The following is a 22647-nucleotide window of genomic DNA, read 5'->3' as shown; positions in this document are numbered from 1 at the left end:
TTAATGAGGTCCCCATTATGACACAGAGTTGCTAAGAACAAAGGGAGACAGTGGGGCAAAGTGGTTACGGCATGGGTTCTCCACTGCATGAATCATGGCATATAGAAAGCTCTGTCTATGTGTTTGTCAAGTAAAATCAAATCTCTAAAGATAAAAACAACTGACAGGTGTCAGACACTGTGACAGACAGTTTACATGCATTATCTTATTTTCACAACACCTCTGTGGGGCAGGTTCTATTACTGTCCTTACGGATGAGGACGTTTGCCCAAATTCACAGAGCTAGCAGGTAGCACGCATCAATTTCCCAGGGCTGCCAGAGAGCTCTGCTTCCAAAAACGGCAGCAATGGAACTGTATCAGAGAGATGATCAGTTAGCCCACTGTTGAATGAAACTTGACTATTTTCATGAGTTATGTACTAATTCCTAGTTATAATAATTCAAACAGATGAGGTGTTTTTTATTTCTCCTCTCTGGGGCTCAGCTTCCTCCTCTGTAAGATGAGGGTGCTGGGTGAGCCCATTGGTCCTTAGCCCTGGCTGCACATGAGAAAGAAACCCCTGGGGACTTCTCCTACCTGGGTTCACCTCATGCCAACTGAATTAGAATCTCTGCAGTGGGATCCAAGCCCTGGACTCTATTTTAAAGCTCCCCAGGTGACTGTAAAGAACCAAGGATTTCTGGCTGTAAATGTGTTCACTCTGTGATTGTATTTCAACATTTCTTTAGCTTGACCCCCGGTACAGATGAGAAGAGACAGATGGTCATTCATCCTACGTCTGAAGATTTAGTAAGCCCACCACTGACATTTTTCCTCAGGTTGATTTAAAACCAAAAACCAAAAACCAACCAAAGAAATAGTCACTCACGTTTTTAGAGAATTTTCCTGAACAAGAGACTTTAAGACAGTGTCATCTGGTCATCTGCTACCTTTTACCAATCTAAATAGCATCTTTGAAGCCCCCCTTACCAAGACCAGGAAAAGGAACCCCCCCCTTTTTCTCTTTTTTAAATGAGCGAACTGCTAACAAAGCTTCTCAGAGCCGAGACAACTGTACTTCTCCAACCTGGGTGGTCAGAGAACGTCTGGTTCATTTTGTACATTGGCACCAAAAGGCCAGCCTCTGGTGAGGAGCTAGCAGGCCAGCAGATGGAGTTTGCTCATGTGACGTCTTCTGGGCTTGTCACCTTCCCTGGGACCAGGGACAGTGTTTTGGATTTTCTTTGGAGAATCTGCTCCCTATTGAGCTCTCCAGGTCAGAGCCCTCCTTCCAGCAAGCGCTGCACGGGATGGGCTGGGTCCAGCTTCTCTCCAGCAGCTGGCTTGTCTAGTGGCTCTGTCAGAACATGTGTTGGTGTGGCTGACACTAACACCCAGGTGCTTCTCTCCTCAGCTGAATTCTGCCCTCCAGATCACTTGACAACATCATCACTCTTTCTTTTGGTGGCTTGACAGCACATTGACTTGTAGACAGCATTGCCTGGCAGTTGCCAAAATTCACATTTCATCACCTGGTTAATCCAGGTACATTTTCAAAGTTGACATGGTCAAGTTAAGTGAGGGAGAGGGTATCTATTCAGGCCAAACTAATATCCCCCCCCACCACCCCAATCTGAAGCCCAGACTACATGTGCAGGGAAGCAGGAAGAAAAAGTTCATCAAAATGCATAGATGGAGCCCCTGCTGAGTTTCAGCTGGCTGACTAACTACAAAGACGTGGTTCAAGGGTGATCACATTGGCTGTTACAATGGACTTTTCCCCAATGCAATTTCTGGAGTTTAGATTTTCAATAGGCTGCTCTAAAACAGATGCTTTAGCAAGAAGAGTAAACTCCCCACCTCTCCTCTCATCCTTTCCTACCCTGCTCCACAACACATCTACTGTACTTTTTCATTTCTTCATGGTTATGTTCTCCTTTATTTAATACGGATAGACACAGCAATGTTTTTCCACAAGCTGATTTTTTTAAAGCCTCTCAGCAGATGAGACCTTGTATGTCAAACTGTCCTTGGGAAGCAGTCTGTGCTTATTATAGCATCATCTTTCACTGGTGCTGGAGTAAGGCAGCTGTCAGGGATGGGCATGCATTCACTTTACACGGAGGTGGCAACAGCCAAGTGCCCTGGGGAAGCCACAGATATCAGAACGGCACTGGACCTCAGGAATATAACCTTGTACCTGCAACACTACATGTTCTCCCCAAAGAGACTGAGGGCAAAACCTCATCTCACTCATTTCAAATCTCCCAGTGCCTATCGCTAGCCTTGGTACACACAAGGCATGGAAGAAATGTTTGATGAGTTGAATGCCACAGTTTTGCCCATTGCTTGGCACACAGCATGTGCCCAATACATTTTTGTGGCAGTGTAAATAAGGCCTAAAGAGGTGCACTGATTTGCCTAAAGGGGCAGAGTTTCAGTATATTGTTCTAACATGTCATTCTTTGATTCTTTAAAAATATGAATCTATGCGTAACATGCAGCAAAGGACAAACTGCTTCACATACAGAAGACATGTTTAGTGGGGACATTAAACATTTACACAATTTTTTCATGTAATTGATTCAATAAAAACAATAATAACAAGTGCTCAAGCTTATTAAGCATTTACTATGTCCTGGGAACTATAATACTGGAGATAACAGATAAATAAGACATAGTCCTTGCTCTCAAGAAATCTAGAGTGAAAAATGTGATTTGCAGGGGTTTTGAGGGATGGTCATATTTTGTGAAGCACCAATAGAGACAACACCTATTTCTACAAGTAATCTCAACATTTATTTAACTCAATAGTATCTGCTTGGCGCTGTGTTCTCACCCACCCTACTAGATGTTAAAAACAACTCTGTTAGTCTTTTGCCAGGGACAAGTGAAGTGACAGGTTACATTTTCCGTCTGTTCCTTGATCTCACAATGGAACCTTTTAGCATGTAGCAAGAATGTGAACATGACTTGCCAAAAAAGATTCATGCACATTAAAAAACCAGTCTGAGTAGGCAAGCTAAGGCCCAAGGAGATTTAACTAGAATTAAAGTCAAGAACACTAATGTTTCACTTAGTATCTGTTCGTGCCCAGGTAAGGTGCATGGAAAAGAACCAGAGACCCCAGGATGGATTAATAAAGCTAGAGGGGTTCATTATTAGGAAACTAACTAGATAAACGAGAAGAAAAATAAATGACCTGAGTATATTTATGGGGGAGAAGATATTTTCAGAGGTATAGCTGTGGTCTAGAAGTTTAAATGTGTAGATGAGATGATGAGAAATAATAGATTTGCCCTGAAATAAAGTTTACTCTAATGAGCGAGTCTGCATTACATGTGAAAAAAAACCCAGTAAATTTAGAAAGAGGTAATTGATCACTAATTAATTTCAAAGACTGAGGCGCCTACCAAAGTACACAGAGTACACAGATCTGAAAGTAGACTCAGTCTTAATAAAATAGAACTAAAAAAGAAGCAGCCACAGATCAGTGACAGAAATAAGAAATACAGTCCACAAACCTGGGTGGGGCCTCATGGAGGTCATGAGACTCCCTATTTTCAGTTCTCAGGATGATATTGTTAAAAGGGAGAAGGTAAGGGTGGAGGTGAAGCTGGTAAATGTTAACCTAACTGTGAGACTTCATTTAAAGTTATGCTGGAATATTAATTGAAAATCTTAGACAACATGACTTTGTTGTATATATTTTCCTTTATTTTTCACTCCCTCCTCTTTCTTCTCACTAGTTTAATATTTACCTAGAGACTCTTTCTCCAGGATGGAAAAGATTACTCCTTATCTCAGAGACTAAAAAGATCACTGGAATGTCAATGTTATTTTGGCTACTGGAGTAAAGCAGGTAATGTTGGAGCATGTGACAGTCATTCAGAGTCAGCACCGCTTTGCCCTCAGATTCTTAAACCACTTCTGACTGGAAGTCTGTTCACTGCGGAAGGCTGAGAGGAAGATAAATGGCTTTGAGAGGATCATTTAAGGTTGGGTACTGGTCAAAGAGACAGCTCAATGTTTAGTTGCTGGATGGACTAGAGTCAGTCTCCTAAGTTCAGATGTTGTCCAAGTTACTTCTTGGCGTGGAAGATAAATTGAAGGAGACAATTTCTAGCAACACATCCATGAGCAACTCTGTACAGCTCTCTCCCTTCCTCTACACTTTTGGATGTCCTCTCCCTCCTCCTCCCCACCAGGGGTGGAACTCTGCCCTGGTACCTAGGGAGGGCAATGGACAGCACTGACCTCATGGGTTTCTCCAGATGCCCAGCAAGACGTGGGGAGCTATGCCGCTGGTGAACGTGTAACTTTAACCATAACAGACACAATAATGATTTCTAAGTAAGTCAATAGTTTACAGTAGAAGAGGGTATAGCAATGGAAATAAAAACTTTCTAAGGTTAGATCTGTGCAACAATGGAATGACTTTCTCATGAGTGAAAGATCAGAATCTATTCACTCATTCATCCAATAATTCACTCATTCAGTACATAATTACTGAGTACTTAAATACGCTAGGCATTGTTCTAGGCACTGAGGATACAGTAGTGAACAAAAGGGACAAAAGTCTCTGCCTTTGTGGAACTTTTCTGTGGGGAGACAATTAACCAGAAAAAGAGGTAGGATACACAGTGGGTTAGATAAAATGCATATGTAACATTTTAGAGAGGTTGGCCAGGGAATGCCCAATTGAGAAGTGATATTCGAGTAAGACCTCAAAGAGGTAAGGGAGTGAGCTCTGAGGTTTTGAGGAAGAACATCTGAGGCAGAGGAAACAGCACATGCAAAGACCCTGAGATGGGACTGTCCCTGGAGTGTCTGAGAAACAACAGGGAAGTCAATGCATCTGGAACAGAGGAAACAAGGGGGGAAAGCTGAGACGAGGTATGAGGGGCCCAGATGGAGGCAGATCTGCAAGGTCTCGGAGGCCATGGTAAAGGACTCTGGCTGTCACTCTGCTCAAGATCATCCAGTCACTGGAGGGTCTTGAGCCGAGGAATGGCATAATTCTACCTCCCTTTAACAGGACCATGTTGATTCTGCTCTGTTAAGATCAGACTTGGCCTAGACCAGGATGGCAGCAGTGATGGGGTGAGAAGTGGGAGGATTCTGTATATATTCTGAAGGTAGAGCTGATAAGATTTTTGGATGACTTAGATATGAGTTGTGAGACAATAAGAAGAGTCCAGAATGATTTAGGTTTTGGTCTGAGCAGTTGGCAGGATATAGTTGTCATGAACTAAGATGGGAAGACAGGGGGAAGGAGGTTTTCTGGGAAAGATTAGGAGGTCAGTTTTGGAAATGTTAAGTTTGAGAAGCTAATTAGATATTCAAAAAGGGTAACCAGTTGGGTCTATAAGACCAGAGTTCATTGAAGAGGTGGGAGATGGGTTAAACTTGGGAGTCTTTAGAGTGTAGATGTTATTTATAGCCATGGCAGAGATGAGATCACCTGGGATATGAGTGTAGACAGAAAGAGTGGAGAGGTAGGGAGGAATTAGCAAAGGAGATTGAGCAGAAACAGCCCCACAGAGGCAAAAGGAAATCAAGGTAAGGTCAGTTTCTGAAAGCCAACTCAAAAAAGACTTTCAAAATGGGGCCAGTAAACAACTGTACAAAGTTTGCTGATAAGTCAATACAAAGAGGGATAATTGACTATGAAATTTAGCAGTTAGGAGATTGGGGGTGGCCTTCATAAGACACTGTCTGTGAGGTGCTAGGGGTGAAAACGTGAATTGAGTGAGCTTATGAAAGAGGAATTGGAAGGTGCAAGTACATAAAACAACTCTATGAGCACTGAAGTCTGCTCTAACTCTCGGATTGATTTGAGCCCTTCTGAAAAAGTGTCAGGATATTTGCAGATTTTTAAAGGCACACTCTGAGGAGCTTTGAGGACCACAATGACTCTGTTCAAGACAAATCCCAACAGGAAATAGACAGTTCACTATGGCCTTAATGCTTTAATTCGAAGCATTTGATGATACTTTCTTTCCTATGCTTCCTGATCTTACCTCACTAGTTTTTATAAAATTACGGAGTCAAGTAAGAGGATGAGTTGGAATTCAAGGCTACCCTCCATTCTCGTGTATATTAAACTTTTCATTACATAACATTATCTAAAAGCTACCAAATGAAAACAAGACTAAACTCTCACTTGTGGGAGGGCTGATGGTCAAGTGGAAAACAAGAGAATCAGCATCCACTAAGAGCTCTCTGGTTCCATCCTGTTGTGTAACAGAAATAACTTGAAATTTCGAGTAAAATGATATGTGATTGAGTCCTGGATCCATTCCTTCCTAGCTGTGAAAATTTGGACAAAATATTTAACTTTTATGAGCCTCAGTTTCTGATGTGTAAAACTAGAATGATGGTAACTATCTCACAGGATTGTTGCAAAGATCAAATAAAATGTTATATGAGGAAAATGATTAAAGATCAGTTAAAGCCTGGTTACCAGTGGGGGAAGTAGGTGGGAAGGGATAAACTGGGAGTTTGAGAACTGCAGATACTTTTATAATATATATAAAATAAACAAGTTCATGCTGTATAGCACAGGGAACTATATTCAATATCTTGTAGAAACTTAGGGTGAAAAAGAATATGAAAACGAATATATCTGTTTATGTATGACTGAAGCACTATGCTGTACACCAGAAATTTGCACATTGTAAACTGACTGTATTTTTCTCTCTCTATATATATATTACAAATTAAAAAAAAAGGAGTCAGTAAAGCCTATATCAATATTGATTACAAACTGCTTTTACACAATGCTTTTGTCAGACTCTCCCAACCCTATGGAGGCAGGGCTGGATGTTATTATTGCTCCATTTTAAAGAAGGTGAAGCTGAGGCCCTGAGATGTGAAGGGACTTCCTCAAAGTCACACGATTGGTAAGTGCCAGAGTTGAGACCAGAAACAAAGTTTTTGTCTCTGATCTGGGGCTCTGTCCACTGTCAGGGTGTCCACATGGACACCATGTGGTATGGGAATCTACTGTGGCAAGGAGACCGTGCTTGGGACACAGCTTCTAAATTTGACTCTTTCTCCTCTTGGTGGTGTGAAGGAGTGGGATGTGACAGCAGGACTGGTGGGGGGGGGTACATGAGTGAGAGAGAAACATGCAGGCATCTCAGACCTCCATCCCCTTGACCTTTATCCTTCCCTTCTCCAAGTCACCATGCGTGGCTAACAAGTCCCTCAAAGAGCCTTTAGTGTGTTCATTGCTCTGAGGGTAGAAGCTTTCACCACGCCCAGAGCATCCTTAAAAGGACATCATGGAAGGTGTCTCTCGAATTGGAATGTTTCACAGCTGGAAGAAACCTCAGATGCTCTTAGACCATCTGCATTTCATGGACAAGGAGGCTGAATTCGGGGACCTGAAGGTACGAGCGCAAGGCTCCTTGGGTCACGTCACACCAGTTCTGGGCGGTGCACGCTTCTTCCACTCCACCACGCTGCTGCTGGCAACCAGGCCGTGGCATGGCGTGGTACCTTAAATCAACATCCTGATGCGTTTCTCAATTAGTTGTTTAAGGAAAATGAATTTATCCTAACTCACCCTATTATAGCATTAAATAGGGCTTAAACCACTTAATAAATAAATAAATGGTAGCTGGAGTCACCTCTTGATGGATAATCATGTTTTCTCATTTGCAGTTAAAGTGCTAGCAGACAAAGTGACTTTAAAACTGCTCATGAGAGGACCCAATTATCTGATAAGCAATTCCAAAGACCATATACACAAACGCAGAGACAGACCTCTTTATGAATGGTGTCTGCCAAGGAAAGAGATATTTGTGGCAAAGGAGCTCTGGAAAATGTAATTATTTATCTTTTCACAATTAATGAAAGAAATTGAAAATGAAGCTTTCATTTTCAATCCTTTTTATCTGGATGAAACTTTAATTTTACATAATTAAATTGACTTCACAGTTCAGTGTGTTAAAATACGCAATTAAGCAGCATATCAAGGTTAAACGCCTACTGTTGTTGGCTCATTTAGGAATCGTGCTGCCGAGCTCCCAAACAAGAATGAACACCTGCCCATCTGCCGTTATCCCCAGAGCCAGGGACAGCACACAGCCTGCAGGGCTGGCTCCCCAAATTCACAGTACGCAGTTGAGTTTTCTTGCACGTGCCAACTCTTGTATAAAGTCAGTTGGATATTTAAAGAGTTTTCACTGCTGTTCGTTTTTCACTGGGAGTTTTTTTTTTTTTTTGGCATGAAAAAAATATTCCAGGACTTTAATGGAGCTCCATAGATGATTATCTCTCATGGAAGTTCCTTCTAAGACAACACATTGCATCATCAAAGTTGTTGCCTTCTGTTTGGTGAAAGAACGTTACAACTCCTTTATTCCAATTTTGCCATTTCACCATTTATGATAAATTTCAGCTAAGACCTCTTTCACATTATCTTTACACTCCTGGAAAAGGAGGGCCTTATGCATTGTGGTGGGAAGTGTGGTATGGGGACATAAAAATGGGATGGGAGTGAGTACACAGGAAATTTATTTTAAGAGGCAATGGTCTGCAGAGGTGGACGTGTTCATCTGTGAGTCTCCCCCTGTTTTCTCTTTGAACAGCACCTTTGTGATGGCTCATTTATGGCTCTGGAGCTTCCTATGCTCCCTTTCATCTTAAGACGATTAGAACTGAGCTCCCTTCCCTTCTCTGATACGTTCTGTAACAGTGATTCTTGTTCTATCCATTGGGGTGGCTGTAGGGAAGGATTCATGCATCTAAGCAGTATCTTATTGCATTTGGTGGCTTTTCCAGACACATGGGGGAAGTGTGTTACTAGATTAATTATGAAAGCCACATAAAGAAGAGATGATCATAACATGAAACCTTTCAGGTCAAACTTCTATGAATTGGGGGCATATGACACATTTGCAGGTTTATTTTTTCTGTAATGCTCCTGCTCCTTATTATAGGATGGAGGTTGTTAGGAGGATTGGCAGACCATAAAACTGGAAGATTGTAAAAGATATTACAGTATGTATAGTGATATAACCTATATCAGGATGTACAAATGTTTTCCAATTTTGAGACAAGGCTTGAAGTATGGTATTGTCTGCTTCTGTGATACCAGAAGGCATCATGGAATTAATAAAAGCATCTAAACATAGGCAAAACAGTCTCTGACATAAATCTCAGCAATGTTCTCCTAGGGCAGTCTACCCAGGCAATAGAAATAAAAGTAAAAATTATCAAATAGGACCCAATTAAACTTATAAGCTTTTGCATAACAAAGGAAACCATAAGAAAAACAAAGACAACCTATGGAATGAGAGAAAATATTTGCAAAACATGAGACTGACAAGGGCTTAATGTCCAGAATATATAAACAGCTCATATGACTTAATAAAAAAAAAAACCAAACAACCCAATCCAAAAATGAGCTGAAGACCTAAATAAGCAATTCTCCAATGAAGACATACAAATGGCAAATAGGCACGTGAAAAAATGCTCAGTATCACTAATTATTAGAGAAATGCAAATCAAAAGTACAGTAAGGTATCACCTCACACCAGTCAGAATGGCCATCATTCAAAAGTCCACAAATAATAAATGCTGGAGAGAGTGTGGAGAAAAGGGAACCCTTCTATACTGTTGATGAGAATGTAGTTTGGTGCAGCCATTATGGAAAAAAGTATGGTGATTTCTCAAAAAAAAAAAATAGACTTACCCTATGATCCAGCAATCCCACTCCTGGGCATACATCTGGAGGGAGCTCTAATTTGAAAAGATACATGTATCCCAATGTTCATAGCAGCACTATTTACAGTAGCCAAGACATGGAAGCAACCGAAATGCCCATCAAGAGAGGACTGGATAAAGAAGCTATGGTATATATATACAACGGAATACTACTCAGCCATAAAAAAGAATAAAATAATGCCATTTGCAGTAATGTGGATTGACCTGGAGATGGTCCATCCAAGTGAAGTAAGCCAGAAAGAGAAAGAAAAATACCATATATCACTCATATTTGGAATCTTAAAAAAAAGAAAAGAAAAGCAAAAACCCCATTATGAACTTATCTACAAAACAGAAACAGACTTGCAGACATAGTGAACAGTCTTATGGTTACTGGGGAAAGGGGATGAGAAGGGATAAATTTGGGAGTTTGAGATTTGCAAATGTTAGCTACTATATCTAAAAATAGATTAAAAAAACAAGTTTCTTCTGTATAGCACAGGTAACTATGTTCAATATGTTGTAATAACCTTTAATGAAAAAGAATATGAAAATGAATATATGTATAAATATGCATGACTAGGACATTGCGCTGTACACCAGAAATAGACACATTGTAACTGACTGTACTTCAAGTAAAAAATAAAGAAAAATAAAATAAAATTCCATGAGCTAGATTGGCCTCTTGTTTCATTGCATTGCCTTGGAACCCAAACAAAGCCCTAGCTATCAAGAGAACATCATGGTAGTTTGATCAGAAAAAAAAATTAGTGAAAAACAGTGTTTCAACAAGTCAAAAGTTTTATTAATGTAGTCATGAAAACTGTAAAAGCACCTATTTATATACAACCAATTCCTTAATTACAAATTATTCTTATCGATCCTTACTTCCCTGAGGATCTATGGCAGTAACATTGATGAATTTTGTTTTGGTTATTGTGTGCACTTCAAAGCCATCACACTACAGTTAGTGAAACTAGGTTCCTACACAAACATGCAAACCTTTAGTTTTCAGAAGTCTGAATGTGGAACAAATGTTTAAATGATACCAAACAACAAAGGCTGCTTTGTATAGCCACTGTAAATCTTGTACCATTTCTCAGAAACATTCAGGTGGATTACATTTTATTACAGGGCTTAGAAACTATGGTTTGATTTTATACGGACTCTACTGTTTAAGGATCAGAATTGCCTGAGTAATAGAGCTGCACTCTGTCTCAGGGTTCCAGGGAAAGGAGTTTCAACTGTGAGATAAACAAGTGGTAGAAGTGAAACACTTCATCAACATGGCCTGATGTTCTCTGCTGCTTTCTTGGATCTATCTGATTTGATATAGATGAACTGCTACTGGTTTTAGTCCTTCAGACCAGATGGAAGAAACTACAGAATACATGCAAATGGAGAAGACGAACACAGGAAGAACTATACGCAGGTAGTCCCTGCACCTCATACTGGCCTATGTTAAACTTCTTTCCCATTGACACTGTCACTGAGGTGGTCCCAATCTAACACTGAGTAGAATATGACGCTTTTTTCAATAAAGACCTTGGTGGAAGGGCTCAGACGTCCACTATTAACCAAATCAACCAGAAGAAAAACCCATTTTGAAAACTGTTGAATATTTCTCTATAATCTTGCCTGTTCCTTTCTGAAGCATGAATTCAGGACAAGTATCACTTGTCTTTGTGATTATGAGTTAGCATTCTCAGTGGCCAAGCGAAAACCTTCCTGGTTTTGTCATTTATTAATTTTTTTCTTCTGAATTTTCTTCTCCTTAATATGTGGAGAAGGGATGTCTGGAAAGTTAAAGGCTCTCAATGTAACCTGAACTGTGCAGTGAATCAACAGCATTCTGGTGGTGGTGGGAATCAAGCACTTGCAGAACAAAGTAGTGCTTCCTTTATTTAATTCCTTCTCTAGGGAAAGGGAACTTCCTCTAATATTGAGCTACCTTTACAATTCAATTTGAAGTGACGTTAACAGGACAGAGACCTGTGCACACCCAACAAGTCACAAAGATAACAGCCAAGAGCACCAAATGAATGAGTGCGTGTGAAAGCACTTTAAATCTGCACATGCTTGTAAGTGTAATTAGCACCTTCCTATCATCCTTTTTATCCAGAAAGGGCCACTCTGGGAGGGAAGTAGTTGTGTTTTTAGGAAGTGCCAGCACTATTCCCCTGTGAAAGGATTATTTTTGTGTTTAGCATACTTTTGACAGAACCAAGTAAACTAATATGTATTCTGTCCATAAATCAGGAAGATAAAGGGCTGTGGGTGACTGCTGTTCTCCCAGACCTCTCTGTTTATCTCTTTATAGTTGACGGTTTACAACTGTGAAGAGTGATGCTCTAAATATAAAGCTTGCTACACTGCCATTACATGTGACATTCATGCAGATACTAATGTATGCTTATATCTGAGGCGTGGTGAAGCAATCAGGAGTTTTTGAAGTTAACAACTACTTGAGATAAACTAAATTTCCTAATTCAAGGATGGATTTAGTTCTTAATTCGGAATAAAAGCTAGAAAAAGGAGCCACTCAGTTGAAGGTGCTGATATAAGTCCACAGTATTAAAGTTAAAGATAACATGAAGATAAAATAGTTAAATGAATCTAAGTCTATAACAAAACAGACAGCAGAATTCTATCCCAAGAAATTGGTTTAGAAATTTGGAAAGAAAATTAAGATTCATCTTGAATAATGACTTACAACCTCTTATTGACACGTGATAATATTTATCATTTGCTAATCAACATCATTCACTAGTCAACATCCTATTTTCTATCCTAGTTTTTTTTTGGTGTGTGTGTGTATGTTTCAGAAGGCATTTTCTTTTTGAAAAGAAATCCAAGGGCTTCGGATTACCCAGATAACATATATAAAATTCAGCTCATTAGGTAAATACTGAAACATCTAATTGTACCCATTTGGGCCCAGTATCTCTACCTCTTTCTGAGAGGATGAGTCTGAATTCAAATATAGTGATAGTGAGCAGTTTAATAACAATGCTTATAGATTATTTTCAAAGATTCTCCAGGCATTTATTTCCACCCGGAAAATAGCTGAATATGTGGAGAGAAAGCACTTTCTGTTTAGCCAACTTGACCCCTCCCCCCAAAACAGCTGTGCCATAGCCTTTAACTCAGAGAGGGAAGGACGAAGAACCTGGAAAAAATGTATTTAAATAATAATGGGTTCAGAGAGCCTCGAAAAGGTCAACATAGAAATACGCGATTTTAATTGTGTAAATGTCTTGAGTCTGGGGAAGGTCTGTGAACCAGACAACATTAAATGATGCAGCAAATTAGACCCACAGGGAATGCACTGGTACCGGACAAGAAAGAATGAAGGGTGTCATTTTTTGTGTTTGAGGCGAGCAGGAAAGAGTTGACCAAAGCGATCTTACCTTTATTTTCTGCCTTCAGCTCCTCTGCCATCAAGCTGTCTTGTCGGTTACCAAGCACGAACGCCAGAAACGAGAGGATGAGGGCATCCAAAATCCCAATGATAGCCAGGATGTACGCCCAGCGGACTGAACAAGCTCCAAGAGTGTACTTGTCTGTCTTTTCTCCACACATCCGTTTTACTTCATCTGAATCCCAGCCATCAGGGAAAATCATGCAGCCAAGCACAAGGCAGGCAGCTAAAAGAGGGAAAAAAAGGAAAGGAGTTGACATAAATTTCATTTCAGCAAATATTGCTACTACATGTCAAATCATTGTTCAAATTCTTGATGTAAAGAACAGAAAATCTTAAACCTGCTGTCCAACCCTGAGTGGTTTTTCACCCCCTTGTTTAATCTAAAAGTAGCCCAGCAGCCCAGCACTCTGCAGTGAGAGGAGCTCTGGGAATGCTCTAAAGGGAGCATTCAAAGAGGAGTTAAAGTATGCTGATCAATTATACTAAAAAAAAAAAAAAAAAAAATTTCAGTGTGCAATTGTGGGAAGGCTTCCACTGCAAATATGCCACAAGGAATCCTAACACTGCAGAATGATAATTCAGTGCTGGCTTTGAAGAGCTAGGACAGCCACCCAAAGAGGGATACGAGTAACATGGAAAATATCAGAGCATATACTGACTTTGAGTCACAGTGAAAAATAATTTCATACTGTGGCCTCCAACACACACTGAGAAGTTTCTTGAAACTATGCTTACCACATGCAATGCACTCTGATAGTTTCAATTCTATTCTCTGCTCTATTTCATTTTCTAAAAGTCTGAAAAACACGGCAACACGTTGTAGACCCAAAGAGATTTATGGAAATTCAGGAATTTCAGGAGAATACTTATGTTCTGTTTCCCAAATATCACTGCAGGAATCACATGACTACTTTTTAATAAGAATATGTTACTTTGAAGGCTATTGTTACTAATCTCTTTACGTTTAATCAAATCATTTGGGGGTAAATGACAGTATTAGGTTATACAGAGCCTCCTGAATAGGTGGCTCATTCATTAATTCATCAATTCCTTTGCTCATTAATTTAATAATCCCTTATTGAGTGTCTCCCATGGAGTGTGGGACACAGTTCTTGGTGCTAGGGATACAGCAATCAAGGAAACAGGCATGCTTTATGTTAATACAGACTTTATGTTTGGCAGGAAAAGAGGGAAAAAAATGAGTAAGCTTGCAAATCAGATAATTCTAAGTTGTACTAAGTAATAGGTAGGAAAGAAACAAAGGGTTCAGATAGAGAGTAATGAGTGGGACCTTCTTCAAAGATGGTGATCAGATAAGGCCTCTTGAGGGAGTGGCATTTAAGTGAAGGCCAAAAACATGCAAAGCAGGAGATATGTGAAATTGATGGGAAAGATGTTCCAGGCAGCAGCATGTGCAAAGGCCCTGAGGCTGGACAGGGACTTGGTGTTTTTGAGAAGCTGAGGCTGTGAGGCTGGCAGGGGTGACACATCAAGGCAGGCTATTGCTTTCAGGGCACATAACTAAAAAAAATCATGATGGTACAACCAAGTCAGAGTTCTGTGATAGTAGAGGCAAACCACTCCTGAAGCTGGCAAGAGGGAGTCCAATATAACTCTTGCCTCACTGCTACTTACTGAACAAGCCAGAAGTAGACAACCACTTCCCTACTTTTTAACAGGAGCATGGCTCTACCAGGCAGGTCTGGAGGAGACAGATAGGAAGACTGCCTGGGAGAACTCTGCTCTAGGATTCCTAGTTATTTTATAAAATGATAGTTCAAAACTTTGGGTCACACTTAATTCCTCTCTTTTCCTTACCCCACATCCCAAATGTTGCCATGTTCCTCTCATCTATCTGTGCAGTATCCCTGCATAGGTAGGTGTCATTGACACACCTATTTTAAGCCTTTGTTATCTCTCAGAGGGAACCCTAACTTCCCTCTGCCTTCAGTTTGCCCTCACTCTATTTCAGATCACACATTATAGCTCAGACTCAAAATGTTCTGCTGGTTCCCACTGGTATTGAAGAACACCCACTCAGCCAGGTACTCAAGGCTCCATGATCTAGCCCCCACTTACTTTTTCAGTCCTCCTCCCCTTTATGCTCTCCACTTCACACACATTGAAATACACATGATCCCCTGTCCATGCAACAAGTTTTTGGATCTCTATTTTCTCTTTTGCCTGGAGTATTTGCCACTATTATCCCTATGTGTTTTACTCTTAAAAATCTCTTAACATTCAAGTCAAAAGCAACATTCTCCGCAAAGCCATCTCAAATTCTTCTTCACCTACACATTGTCCTTCTCTGAACTCCCATAGCTGTTGACTGCACTTATCTTAAAGCTCTTGCTGTTTTTTTTAACATTTGCTATAGTTACTTATTTACAAGCATTATCTCAATCACAGGCTGTAAGTTTTCTGAGGAAAGAATCTGGAGGGACCTCTAATTCAAAAAGATACCTGCACCCCAATGTTCATTGCAGCACTATTTACAATAGCCAAGACACAGAAGCAACCTAAATATCCATTGACAGATGACTGGATAAAGAAGATGTGGTAGGGGAAGATACAGCTCAAGTGGTAGAGTGTGTGCTTGGCATGCATGGGATCCTGGGTTCAATTCCTAGTACCTCCTCTAAAAATAAATAAACCTAATTACCTCTCCCTGACCAAAAAAAAAAACCAAAACAAATAAATTTAAAATAAATAAGTAATAATAAAGTAAAAACAAAAAACAAAAAAAGGAATTACAAAAAGATGTGGTATACATATACCACATACATACAATGGAATACTACTCAGCCACAAAAAGAGAACAAAATAATGCCACCTGCAGAAACATGGATGGACCTGGAGGTTGTCATACTAAGTGAAGTAAGCCAGAAAGAGAATGAAAAATATCATATGATGTCACTTATATGCGGAAATCTAAAAAAAAAAGATACAAATAAACTTATTTACAAAACAAACAGACTCACAGACATCAAAACAAATTCATGGTTATCAGGGGGAGAGGGGCTGGGAATGGATAAATTGGGAGTTCAGGATTTGCAGATGCTAACTACTACATACAAAGTAGATAAACAACAAGGTCCTACTGTATAGCACAGGGAACTATATGCAATACCTTGTAATAGCCTATAATGAAAAAGAAAATGAAAAGGAACATATATATTTATATATATAAATATATTATATATATTATATATATATAAAACTGAATCTCTATGCTGGACACCAGAAATTAACACAACACTGTAAAATGATTATATGTCAATAAAAAAGAAGTATCTGCAAGATCCTAGGCTAATGCCTCAGTCAACAAAAGATTAAACAATATTCCTCTTGGCCTTGTAAATAATTATTTCTAATTCTTTACAAATTTATCACCCTGTAAGATGTAGCACCATCACTACACTAAACATCAGAATATACAAGGCATCAGAATATTTGATTCACTTGGACATGCTATTTCCTGACTGGGAGGGACCGTGGAGAATTAGTTCCAACTAGGCTCTTCTCCAAAACCGGGTTTCTTATTAGACTGTCACCTAGGAAATGACTAACTTACTTGCAGTTATAGAGCCCTTCATTTCAGCAGCAGGTTTTCTGGAAGTATACCAGAGAACGTTCTTGTATGTTAAAGAAAACGAAGAGCTCCCACGCTGGAGGTGAGCAGACAGGAATAATGACAAGAAACCCAGGTTTTTATTGAATGCTGCCATGACACTCCTTCATCTGGGAGATACCATCAAGGCACCCTTGTGAGGGCATGACTTGATTTCAATTTTAAGCCTGTTCCAAATGGTTAGGAGGCCTTCACATTCTAAAAGGAACCCCTGCGTGGAGGCTACTGCTGCCCACATCGGCTTCTTCTGAAATAGTACACAAACAGCTAGCACTTCCTTGGAGCCACTAATTGCTCTGGCATCTTTCTTGCCAAAGAACTGAACGTAACCTCTGTGGAGCCAACAGCCTCTGAAAAATCCACAAATGTTTTTAATTAGGTCTTTCTCCAAAGGGAAATGAAGCCAAGATGAGAAAAGCAATAGGGGCCTATGATTTGGGTCACTTGGGCCTGCTGATATTGCTGGACCAACTATCCTAATCAGGACTTCCAACGCTGCAAACTGGAGGACTGCTTATTTTTTGGACAGAAAGAGAAAGTCTAAATTCATTCTTTAAAAAGTCCATGCATGGTTGCACAAAAAGCATGATAAATTGCCTCGTGTGGCTGAAGCACTCAAGGGGAACGTGGTGAAAAAAAAAAGAATCTGTATTCACTTAATTCTATCAATTATTCAGGCATGGAGCAATGGAAGAAACTGACGCCAGCAGAGCTGCCAGGCTATGGAGGGGGCACTTTCACACCAGGATTGTTCTTCCAAATACCTGGTAAAGGAGAGCCAAGACCCATTCCTACAGTCTCTTCATTAGCACATGGCCAAAAAACTTGAACTACAGTGTTGAAGTATGATACAATATACAGTTGTTCTTCATTTTATGCAATGGGTATTTTGCTTGTATTTTTATGCAATTGATATTCTGTTGAAGTTCCAAGACTGGAAAAGGTACTATATTGATACCTTAGCTTACCTCTGGAAAACTGAGATGCCAGACAATCTAGGACATGAAGTTAACTGTGGTTTTAGAGTCCAGTGGAGAAAACAAATTGTCTCCTGATAAATTTTGGTTTTAAACCCAGTATAATTTTATGAGCATTTAATTTGAGGTCATAACACAAAAGATACAACATCCCTTAGAAAGGGGTGGGGGAAAAGAAAGTGTAGATAAAACAATGAGCTCTCAAAAAAGGAGAGTTAGAAAGTTATGTGTGATGATGAGAAAGGCATCTCTACTCTGCACAGATTCTCAGCCTAATTGCCTGAGTAAAGGGAGCCCTGCATCCACCTCTACCTTTTGCTGAATCAACTGTGAAACCCACACCCCGAGGTTTAACAAGAAAGGAGAGAATCATGAGTCTACCCACTCGTGCACTTAGGAGCTACATAATGGAGAAATAGCTTTTCTAGAATTTGATACCAGACAAGAGGAAAAATATTTAACCAACTGCAAATTCTGGAAGCAGTAAACATAACCAAAACCTTGACCATGTGACATTTGAAGAACAATGCCTGAGTCAGAACAATGCCTTCCCTTGACTAAAAGGAAATGTAAACTAGTCTTCACCTGCCAGTGAAATGCCCAGAAGGTGTTTTTGCTTTGAACTCAGGGGCTAGAATTGCCCAGGGAAGGCTGTGGGTAAGTCTGGAACTTGAGGTGGAGCGGAGTTTAGCTTTTGCTCTCTGCCATTGGGGATCTTTCTTCCCCTCAGGGCCTGGTATTTCCCACCCTTAAACCAGGAATCCCAGATTCCTTCTTGGGGTTAAAAAAGTCCATTGTGATTGATTTGCAATATGCTGGTGGTACTGGGATGATCTAAAGCATTTTAAATGGTGGGATGATGGCCAGGTGAATTACTGATAAACTGCTAGTTAGAAACATTTAATAAAGCAACAGGATGGTACCCTTGTTCCAATATGTTTCACTAAAGAATTTGTTCTTTCTTCATTTTTAAAAAACCATCAGAATCCAGAATACCAGTTTCCTGTTTACCCAGACAGAGTGGGGGAGATTAATTCTTCTTGGAGACCAGAAAAAGAGCTTAAAATTTTTGAACAGAGATTGAAAACAGTCTAGAGCAGCCATGATCAGGGGAGTTCTGGTCCCTAGCATTACCTGAGCCCGGCTCCAGGGAATAAAAAGAAGATGAACACATCCTTCAAGCCTGCCTGCTCTCCCTCTTCAAGAACTGTATTTTTTCAAAGAGAAGTCATTGACTTTCATATATAAAAGAAATACCATTTGGGACAAATTGAGGATTTGTTGATTCTTCAAACACAATTTAGGTTAAACATTTCCTTATTTGTAATGTGTATTAGTTTCTAGTGCTATTGGGACAAATCACCACAATCTTAGTGGTTTAAATCAACTACACTTCAATGTCTTTAAAAAAGTAATTTAATACTAAAAAATCTATTTGAAACCACAACTCTATTTTTTATCTAGATAGATTAAAAAATACAGTATTGTTTGTATGAAATAACATTAAGGAGGAAAAATGGAAACTAAATGGTATTTTTAAGACAAAGCAATTGATTGATTGATTGTAACTATGCAGAATGCTTATATGTACATCAATAAAGATAGGTTATTTTGAATAATAAAAAGCACAAATTTATTATAATTCTGCAAATCAGAATTCTGATATACATCTCACTGGGCTAAAATCCAGATGTTTGTGGGACTGCATTCCCTTCCGGAGGCCCTATGGCACAATTTGTTTCCTTGCCTTTTCCCACTTCTAGAGATTGCCTGCGTTCCCTAGCTCCTGGCCCCTTCCCATCTTCATGGCCAGCAATGGTAAGTCGAGTCCTTTTTGTGTACAACCTGACTCTCCCTTTTGCCTCTTCTCCTTCCACATTTAAGAATTCATGTGACTCTGATGGTTTTTGCCAGAGCAATGTCCATAAAGAAGTGAGGCTAAAGCCAGTTGTAGGTTTAGGAGTAAATGGACATAGAGCTCTAAGTGCCTAGAACTATGCTTTCAGGGGTCTACAAAAATGTTTAAGAGCTGAAAATTAAAATCAGTTTTTAACTAAAAAAAGGGGCAACATTAGGGATACTTGTGGTGATGGAAATGTTCTTTATCTTAACTATCATTTTCAATACCCCAGTTGTGGAATTGTGCTATAATTTTACAAGATAATATCACTGGAGGAAACTGGATAAAGGGTACATGGGGTCTCTCTGTATTATTTCTTATAACTGCATGTGAACCTATAATTATTTGACAATAAAAAATTTAATTTAAAAATTACCCCCAAAAAAGCATGAGATTAGATTGGGCCCACCTAGATAATCCAAGATAATCTCCCCATTACAAGGTCAGCTGATTATTAACCTTAAGTGCATCTGCAAACTTAACTTCCCATTTCCACATAACCTAACATTTTCACAGGTTCCAGGGATTAGGGTGTGGACATCTTTGATGGGTATTACCCTGCCTGTCACATGATGTTACACACAGTAGTCTGTTATTACAACCCTGTTCCTGTCTTCTGAGTTGTAATTACTGTGGTCCAGACTGAGGGGCATAAAGTCAATTGCAGATCTGTTGTATGGGATAGACCCTAAGCCCCTGTGCCTCACAAGGCTAGCCTTCCATGCGTCTCTGCTGGGCTTTCTCAGAATGACCATGGTTCAGTCTTGGTTTCCTGGTCAGCTTTACAGCTTCCTGTTGGGACCTTTTATTTTGAGCCTGCTTGCCTGGAGTCCTGATATTCTACCTGTCTCTGGCTATGGAAATTCTTTTCCTAAAGCCCTTAAATGCAAGTGTAAGTCATGTTTCAAGAGGATGGATCATCTTGACCAAAGCAAGCAAGGCTCAAAAAGGTCATGACTTGGGAGTCTTCTTGCTGTAGGATTCAACCCACTGCTTGGCCACCTCTCTGCCTTGAATATTGCCTCCAGCTTGAAGCAAGCCTCACTTTGGAATCCTTTGGGCTACTGGCTATTCCTCTTAAGTGACTCTTTGTAAGCACAGTCTTGCACCCCACTTTCTCCCTTTCAGAACTGGTTCCCTGTTGGGGGTCACAGCACACTATTTGGCTGAACCCATCCAAACTGCAACCACCAAGGCCATCTTAACAGCTCTAGACCTGCAGAGGTGGCCACCAAAGACTATACTGTCTCCACTGTTCCCCAAAGTGTGGGTGATCAACATGAATACCTTTGGTGTCTGCAGAGTGACAGAGCCAAAAAGAAATTTCCTGAAACTTTTGCCATTTGACACATTTGAAAATTTGGATAAGAGTGCCTATGGGTCCTGTCCCCTAACCTCTAGGTACTGATGCACCTGTGGGCTCAACCTCACATCTCTAACCCTCTTCACGAAGACAGGCAATATACTGGGAGAGCTAGATGTCGCTGCAAGGAGTTAGTTATGGGTCTAGTATCTCAATTTTTATCCACTATTTCCATGTACTGATCTCTGGACACTAATAGTATTATTTTTACATAAAGTCAAAGCCATCATTTAGGTTTCTGAGAGTCTAGAATCCCCAGTGAAACTAGTAGTTTGAACAAATGTTGAAGAAAATAAATTTGGTAGGAGAATTGGCACAAAACCTGTAGTACCTTCATTTTCTTAAAATAACACTATAGAAATAATAGCTGACACTACTGAGCACTTGTGCCAGGCACACCCTTATATGAATCAATTCATTGAAACCTCATTGCAACCCTATGAAGTAGGTACTATTATTATTGCCATTTTATAGAAATTGAAACAAGAATAGAGAGCTTGGGTAACTTGAAAAATGTCACAGGTACTAAGTGAGGGGCCAGGATTGACACCTTGGGTAGCCTGACTGCCATTCTGTCTCTTAACTGTTATATAATTGTAGAGTTTAATTTTTATTATTTTGGGAAAAGACAGAGCTTTCCTCTGACAGTAAAATCAGAATATCAAAAAGAAGTAGATTCACCTAAGAACTGGTAAGACTGATGTAATCTGATGAAGGACTGGTCTGTGACTTAACTAAATACAGTCAACAACTAAGGTCAAAGCGGGTTGGAAAAAATGCAAAAACTGGACTCATCAACAAATATTTGTCTTGCAGTACGTGGCTAGAAGGCTGTTACTGAGAAATGGTCTTGTAGTGGAACAATACTAGAGTTCCCATGAACTTTCAGAAATGGACCAACTCATCTTAAAGTATTGGCATTCTGAGTTGTCAAAAAGACATCCCTAGAAATAACTGGCAGCAAAATCTCAGGAAGCTAAAATGCAAGAACGTCATCAATTTTTGTTGTTGTTGTTTTTGTTGAACTTTAGAGCAATCTATTCCCAGTTAAGGGAGTTCTTGTCAGTGGCTGATGACAGTCTTAAGAGCTGCCATTTTTTGTATTGCCAGACAGAGCAATTTTCCAAATCCTTGGCAAACAGCCTCTTCAGTCAGTTAACTATTATTTATGTCCTGGTTCTGGGGATAGCACTGATTAAGACACTCCTAATGCCTTCTCTCGAGGGACCTGTAATCTAAAAGGGTGCCCAGTTTAACAGCTATAATAGGAAAAAAAAGGGAGACATAGGCTACTGAGTGGAATTGAACATATGATTTTAAACCTCCAGCCTAAGCTTGGAAATCTGAAAATTTACTGAAAGGGAAAATCTAAGATTTTTAGTCCCAGACCATTATTCTTTCAACCAGACCCAACAGCTGGAAGAAGACTGGGGAACAAGGACTGGAGGTTGGAGGAGGGAAGTAAAATAGTATGTATATGTGTATGTTGGGGGGGGCATGGTTATTTAATTATAGTATATAAAATAAAATTTAGGTACAAATATAACTGTTAAGAATAAGAAGATAACCAGCATCAAAGTAGAAATGTGCAGTAGAATTTACAATGACTAGAGAGGACAAAAAGGATTTTTAAAAAACTAATAATTATAGCAAA

At 39.8% G+C, this 22647-nt stretch overlaps 1 protein-coding gene across 1 annotated transcript in view; it reads right to left on the bottom strand.

Annotated features, from left to right (window-relative positions):
* The window catches only part of LHFPL3 (LHFPL tetraspan subfamily member 3), a 404020-nt gene that overhangs the window by 144685 nt on the left and 236688 nt on the right, over window positions 1-22647 (bottom strand). Inside the window, exon 2 of the mRNA XM_072965207.1 lies at window positions 13109-13345. Coding sequence (XP_072821308.1) covers window positions 13109-13322 — 214 coding nt within the window. The 5' untranslated portion in view covers window positions 13323-13345. The remainder of the gene's footprint in view (window positions 1-13108; window positions 13346-22647) is intronic.

The sequence above is a fragment of the Vicugna pacos genome, chromosome 7, assembly GCF_048564905.1.
Source record: "Vicugna pacos chromosome 7, VicPac4, whole genome shotgun sequence".
Taxonomy (NCBI): Eukaryota; Metazoa; Chordata; class Mammalia; order Artiodactyla; family Camelidae; genus Vicugna; species Vicugna pacos.
Note: the sequence above shows the minus strand (reverse complement) of the source record. Positions and strands in the feature narration are given on the sequence as shown.